The sequence below is a fragment of the Parathielavia appendiculata genome (genome assembly GCF_033297405.1).
Source record: "Parathielavia appendiculata strain CBS 731.68 unplaced genomic scaffold N657scaffold_37, whole genome shotgun sequence".
Classification (NCBI taxonomy): domain Eukaryota; kingdom Fungi; phylum Ascomycota; class Sordariomycetes; order Sordariales; family Chaetomiaceae; genus Parathielavia; species Parathielavia appendiculata.
The window spans coordinates 116,953-124,111 of NW_026944256.1; the positions used below are offsets into that span (position 1 = coordinate 116,953).

At 54.1% G+C, this 7,159-nt stretch overlaps 2 protein-coding genes across 2 annotated transcripts in view; one reads left to right on the forward strand and one right to left on the reverse strand.

Annotated features, from left to right (window-relative positions):
• Positions 1-959: 959 nt before the first annotated feature.
• N657DRAFT_659403 (Aldo/keto reductase) lies at positions 960-2,302 on the reverse strand (the record flags this gene model as incomplete). The annotated part of the gene is made up of 8 exons (XM_062794979.1): positions 960-1,163; positions 1,230-1,358; positions 1,389-1,453; positions 1,535-1,625; positions 1,694-1,755; positions 1,905-1,977; positions 2,057-2,090; positions 2,136-2,302. 8 exons carry the CDS (start codon positions 2,300-2,302, stop codon positions 960-962), a joined length of 825 nt encoding a protein of 274 aa, XP_062642610.1.
• Positions 2,303-4,354: 2,052 nt separating this feature from the next.
• N657DRAFT_326702 (purine and uridine phosphorylase) overlaps positions 4,355-7,159 on the forward strand; it is a 3,803-nt gene continuing 998 nt past the window's right edge. Inside the window, exon 1 of the mRNA XM_062786833.1 lies at positions 4,355-7,159. Within this exon, the coding sequence (XP_062642611.1) occupies positions 4,460-7,159 (2,700 nt within the window). The 5' untranslated portion in view covers positions 4,355-4,459.

The window sequence follows — 7,159 nt, forward strand, 5'->3', positions numbered from 1 at the left end:
CCGCCACTGGACCTTTACTTCAACAAACGACTGGCTGACTTTGAGGCCCGGCTTCAAATGCCCACTCTGGCCGACGGCCGAGGCGGAAAGAAGACTGCAGGGAGTATTGTTCATGCGGCCTGCGGCAAGATATATCAGATATTCAACTCGAGGACGGATAATAGGGGCCGACCGCGAGCCTTTGGGCCGCAGGAGCCCACAGCGGTAGAAGAAGCCGCCAACACAATTGCAGTTTGGACGGGAGGGACTGCCGACACGGACAGAGTAATGGAGGAGGCCTGGAGAGAGAGGTGGCTCAAGGAACGAGACGGCCGGACAGCAACGAGGCCCGCAGATGACCTTGACCACCAGCACGAGACTCTGTTCCAAGACAAAACCTAAGGAGACACGACGGCCTCAGCAGAGCGAAGAGTTCACTGTTGAACCAGATTCGAACCGGGGCCATAGGCCTTCGGGCTTTCTTATTCGAAAGGAGAGTCCCAGAGGTACTGACGCCTATATGGGAGTGTGGAGAGGGGCGAGAGACTGTCGAACACCTTGTGATGTGGTGTTTGGCCCCACCGTTGACTCCAAGATGGGAGAGAGCCGAGGTCAGAACGCGAAGGGACTTTTATTCTGTTCTACAGGGAATCAGTCCCAAAGCTGCACGGCTAACGGGGAGGATCCTGGACTGGCTGATGGACTCGAGGAAACTGCCGATGTACGGTCTGGCCAGGAGGCTGGAGCTGGAGCTCGCAGTCTGATACCCTTTCCTTCGAAGGCCAAGAGGCCTTCCCATTTGTATTTGCAGGATCGCACACTGATCGTTTCCTTGATTGTCGATATGGGTTTTTTACCCGGCCCACGAGGGCGCGGTTTTCCTGTATAGTAAGCTGTTGAGGGTCCGGCACGCCCTAGGGCACAGCGGTGTAGGAATAATAATAGTTGTCAAAGCCAAGATAATCCCGTGACTCCAGGTTTCAAACCCCAAGCTCGCCGTCCTCCCCTGCAATGGAATTCAGGAGACGAAAGTCTTCCTCATCCAAGTCGAATAAGCAGTCAAGATTCTGGACGATACGCTCCGGGTTGTTGCTCTTGGGGATGACGGAGATGCCTCGACAAAGGAGGTAGCACAGAAGAACTTGAGCTGGTGTTCTGGAATACTTCTCGGCTACTGAGCGGACCTGCGTGATGCCCCTTGTCAGCGCCGTACGATCAAAAATAGCATTGCATAGAGTGCCAGACATTACCGTCTTATTCTCCAACGGACCGTGACCGTTTCTACCAGCAAGGGCAGTGATGGGCGTGCATCCTAACGGCCCAAAAGCCGTGATGTGGATTCCGTTCTCCTGACACAATTTGACCAAGCCCTTTTGGGGCTATTGGACGTGGCATTCTATTTGGTTGACGGCGGGCTTGATTATGGCGGAGCGGAGGAGGCGTTTCACCTTGGGGGAGGAAAAGTTTGAGATCCCTATCGCGTGAATACATATCCATCAGTTAATAAGTTGTCTTCGACATATAAGGTAGGTAGTGAAGGAAGAGAGCTAAATACCGATGTGCTTGACCTTTCCAGTCTCAACAAGTTTCTCCATTGCCTGGTATGTTATGTCAAATGCGCGAGAGAGCTCGATGTCGACGACGGGCTAGGACGATGCTGGTTAATGAGGTATAGGTGCGTTCCTGATCTGGTGGAACTTGTCGGCTCGCTCACCTTGCCATCTGCCTTACGCACAGTTCCGTAACCTTCTCCTGTCTCTTTGTACGCATAGGGTACTACAAAAAAAGTTAGGAACTTGTCAACCAACGGTTCTATCCCAGAGGCTATTACAGTGCATCAAGAACAGGTCCACTGGAGCCATAGTATCAGCGGTCATCGTACAGCAAAAACCTTAAAGATGACTTGGCGCATGGGGACAACCGACCATAATCAAGGCCCAGATTCTCCAAGTCCATATCCAAGTTAACTTGCACGTCTTCGGGCGCATGAAAGACATTCTACCTTCATATCGCTGTCAGATATACCATAAGGCAACCTGGGAAACTGACATTGGCATTGTACTTACAGTTTCGTCACGACAAAAATCTCCTCCCTCGGGATACCACTTTCTCTGATGGCCTCCCCTACCTCTCTCTCACCCTAACCCTCGCCATACCGCAATGAAGTGTCGATGTGTCGGTACCCCGCTCGTAGTGCGGTCAAGACGGACTGCTTAACGGTTCCCGTGGGATATAGTTTCGGGTCAGGCTGGAAGGTACCCAGGCCTATCGAGGGGATTCTGGAGCCGTCTGTACCCAAAGGGAAGTACGCTTGCGGCATCATGGTTGGAACCTTGTTTATCAGGATTCAAGTTATATGTTTCTTGGCGCGGGTCAACTGTAACAGCGCTCAAAGGGATGTGCGACGGGTGGCTGTAAGGGGTGTCTAGGGAGGGCTAGGCATCTGGGTGGAAGCCGGGAAAAGCCGATACTTATGCACTATCATTAATGCTGATAAAACTGCCACTCCCTTTGGCGAGTTACACACACGGCCCGCTGCGGCTATGCACGTGTGTCACGCCAAGATCAGATTTACCCGAGCTCACACGCGTTTATCTCCTCATTTTTCAAGTTTCACAGATTCACGGAATTTCACCAGTCCAAACATAGGAAGAACATCATCAAAAGGTCTTGCTGTGCCAAGATCCCCTATGTGCCAACCACAATGCCTTCATACCCGCCCTGAATAAGCCAAAAGTGCATTTTCCATGACCGAGCAGACTTTTTTCAGGTGATGGCTCGACGACATATCCTTCCGCATCCTGTCGGGCCAGTACAGGGCCAGTTGGGCTGCCGCCTTGAACACGTCTTACACTACTTTGCCCGTTCTTGCCGAGCACTCAGCATAAGCGGTTGCGCCGATATACTCCGCCCCAGCCAGCCCTTGCTGATGATTCACAGGCTTTTAGTTTGTCTGGGCGAGCTCTCAGATTCTCCCTAGATGGTCCCTGAGGTCTTGCTTCAGCCCGACCAGCACCGTGGGTACATCTGGACAATGGTGAACCAAGTCCACTTAGACCGGCACGGAGCTAATACAATTCTATGCTCTTAGCGATTCAGACAATTGTTGGAAGACCAACAGCCACTGTTTCACGGTGTTACACGGACGAGAAGTCACGACAGTAGGTTGGGTGCTCCAGAGCACCAAGAAGTGAATTTTATTGAAGGTCCTTGATCCTCCCTCATCTCCGGCGGTGATGGGCATCGCCCCTGTCGCTTGTCAACAGTAGAGCATCAGCAACCCAGCTTCCGAGTTTCACGTTCCAAGGCTTCCAGCAACAAGCGTTTCAGGCTACCGCGACTTTCCAATAACAATACAATACAATACAATACAATTTATTGACGCCCGGCGGATAACCCGAAAGGGCAACTATTACAATCTGACTATACATATCCCAAGATATGTCCTGATCTCGTCGGAGCCCATACAAAGTTCATTCTAGTTCATGTCCTCTCTTATACGATTCCTCTGCGGGTTCTCGTGGGTTAGTAGGGTTGTTAGTAGGCTGGCTTGAAGGCGATTCTCCAAGTGTTCAACGTCCTATCTTCGGCGGCTGAAGCGGTGCCTGCTGTCCGTGGCACGAGGTGAGGGGCGTGGGTTGGGTGCGTTGTGGTGGGTTGGGTGGTTTAGTCAGCCTGCGGTTGGTTTGTGTCAAGGCGCCCTGTGGCCATTACGAACCGTATGGTTGCCCGAACGGCTGCCATGTTGCGAGTCCAGTCTTTCTTATCCGATGGCGATTTCCCTCCTAGGTAGAACGAAATGTTGCTTCTGTGGGTGTCTGTGGGTGTCTGTGCATCCGAGCATCTCTGTTCGGTATGCCGTCCATTTTCTGCATCGGAAGAGGAAGTGGTCTACTGTCTCTGTTGCTTGCCCGCATGCGCACTGATCTGCCGGTGCTGCTCCAATCCGATGGAGGTAACCGTTGAGCCTTGGTATGCCTGTTCTGAGCTGAGCGAGCACGCCAGCCTCCTTTCGTGACAGGTGGTCGTACAGCAGTCGGGTGTGTTTGCCTGGTATAGTCGCTCGCGAAATCGCCTTCCGCTTTTCCCTCTCTCTTCCATTGTCTGTGGGATTGTTTTGGGGCCTCTTGGCGCTTACACTGTGCCTGTTCCCACCGTCAAATGTCCCGTACAGTCCAGCATGGTGCTTCACCATCTTGCAATGGGAAACACGCCGCGACCGCCAGGTTCCAGCCCGACCCGCGGCGTCGAAACGATTGGCTGTGGCCATGCGGGGCGGCGCCAGCGAGGCCCCAGGCCGAAAGGATTGGCTTGCGACATTGTGTTCAGCTGGCCTCTACCCCGCCCTCGCATTCTCGCGCGGTTTGTCCCTCTGCTTCGGAGACGACGATCAGCAGCTGCCTCGTCAGGTACCAGCGTGATGATCTACGCACCAGCGAGGGCTTGCCCTTCTAGTTGATTCGACAGCGCGCTCGAGACGATGGGGTTTTTCCGATGGTGGAAAGAGAAGCGCAGGGTTACGTCCCGTCCGCCGCAAGACATGAACCGCGACCGGACTCCTGGTCCGCAATCACGCCCCGATGCAGACTCCGGTCCGTCCAAGAGGCCCTCCAACGTGCGCGTCACTGAGGCTCAGGTGACCGTATCGGAGGATGCGCCTCCGACAGCTGACACCGCCCGTGCCGGTCCGCCATTTCGCATTCCAACCGGTCCTGCAACCGTCCCACGACCGCGTCGGCGTGAAGACTTCGAGATCGCGGTGTTCTGTGCACTGCCGCTCGAGTACGATGCTGTCTCCCTCATGTTCGATGAGATGTGGGATGAACATGGGAGCAACAACCTCTATAAGACTGGTCGCATCGGCAAGCACAATGTTGTGGTGGCTCTACTCTCAGGCATGGGCAAGGCCAGCGCCGCAAGCACAGCGGCCAGCATCCGTTCGAGCTATCGCCGCGTACGGCTTGCCCTTCTTGTCGGAATCTGTGGTGGCGTACCTCAAACCGGCGGTATGGAGATCCTCCTGGGTGACGTGGTCATCAGCAAGGCGATCGTGCAATACGATTTCGGCAGACAATATCCCGACAGGTTTGAGCGCAAGGATGGCTCCGAAGATAACATAGCGAGGCCGGATAAAGAGTTCCGCACTCTGCTGAGCACGTTCGAGACTGCCGATGGCCGACAGCAGCTGCAGAAACGCACTGCTGATTTCCTCGGACAGCTCCAGGCCAGGGCCGCTCGGAAGAATTGCGGAGCGAAATATGATTACCCTGGGGTCGCAGAAGACAAGCTTTTCGAACCGGCTTATCGCCATAAGCACCACGCATCCCCAACGTGCATCTGCAGAATGTGCGAGAGCGGGTCCGACCCGGTGTGTGATGACGCTGGCAAGTCCTCCTGCGATACTCTACGATGCGACGAGCAACATCTCGTGCCGAGGCAGCGGCTCAAAATGAAACAAGGAATCGAGGGCGAGAAGGCACAAGAGCCAGCTGTCCATATTGGGCCGGTTGGGTCAGGCGACACAGTGATCAAGTCCGGCGAGCATCGTGACCAGATTGCCAGAGCTAAAAGCATTATCGCTTTCGAGATGGAGGGTGCCGGCGTAGCGGAAGAGATCCCCTGCGTCGTAATCAAAGGGGTGTGTGACTATGCAGACTGTCACAAAAACAAGAAATGGCAAAATTTTGCGGCGGCTACCGCGGCTTCCGTGCTGAAGGCTGTTCTGGAACGGTACATGCCAGTAGCCGAAAGCAGAGAGCGTCTCGTCGAAGCAGCATCGCGGCAGCCTTGCTTTTTGGTCCCGTTTGGACGCAATAAGGACTTTGTAGGACGCGAATCGACTCTAGCGCAGCTTCTTGAGAGAATCCCTCCTAGTGCCGACAAGGACGACTGCCAGCGGACTGCTATCGAGGGCCTCGGAGGCGTTGGAAAGACTCAAATCGCGCTTGAGGCTGCCTTTCAGGTCCGGGACGAGCACCCGGACTGCCATGTCTTCTGGGTCCCCGCTGTCGATGCCGCTATGTTTGAGAACTCCTACCGTGAGATTGGCCGGCAACTCCAGATCGCGAGGATTGACGACGATAAGGCGGATGTCAAACTACTCGTCAAGACAGCTCTGAGCCAGAGTGCTGATAACTGGCTGTTGATTGTCGATAACGCCGACGACGTCGAACTACTCTTCGGTGCTGCCGGGGCTACGCCGTTGTGCGACTGTCTCCCTTTTAGTTATAGGGGCTCCATCCTGTTTACAACTCGGAACCACGAGGCCATTGTCAAGCTCGACATCCCGAAGAGGGGTATAGTGAACCTGGCAGAGATGAGCAGGCCCGAAGCGGTCGATCTGTTGCAGAGAAATGTAGCAGTACATCAGCTAAGCGACACTCAAAGCACAACGAGCCTACTTAACTTCCTGGCCAACCTACCGCTTGCTATTAAACAGGCATCTGCCTACATGGCAAAAACAGGCATAACAACAGCGCAGTACCTTAACTATTGCCAGTCGGGTAACAAGCGCTTGATCGAGCTGCTGAGCAAGGACTTTGAGGATCGAACCCGCTACAAGAGTACCCGAAATCCAATTGTTGCGACATGGCTGATTTCTTTTCGCCACATCTCCCGTGACAACCTGCTCGCCGCCCAGTACCTGAGATTCATGTCCTTCCTTGCCGAGAAGGAGATTCCGAAAAGTCTCCTCCCGCCGGGGAAGAGCGACCTAGAAGCAGACGAAGCAATCGGCACATTGAAAGCGTACGCATTTATTACCGAGCGACCCGGCCAAGAGTCGTACGACATGCACAGACTTGTCCGACTAGCAATGCGAAATTGGTTGGCAAAGGAAGGAGAACTTAAGGCATGTGCTACGACTCTAATACAGCACCTTGATAAAGTGTTTCCCTTCCCAAAGCATGAGAACAGGGCTGTCTTGGTAATGTATCTGCCGCATACCCTGACTGCGTTGAGGTTCCAAGACCATTCAACCGACGACGCAGCCAAGTCAAGTCTTCTCTTCAATGTGGCGGGGAGTGCTTCCATGCTTGGGAAGTACAAGGAGGCTGAGGCGCTCTACCGGCAGACGCTTAAGCTACAGACGCAAGTGCTCAACGCTGAGCATCCCAACACGCTCACCAGCATGAACAACCTCGCAAACACGCTTTACAGCCAGGGGAAGTACGAAGAGGCC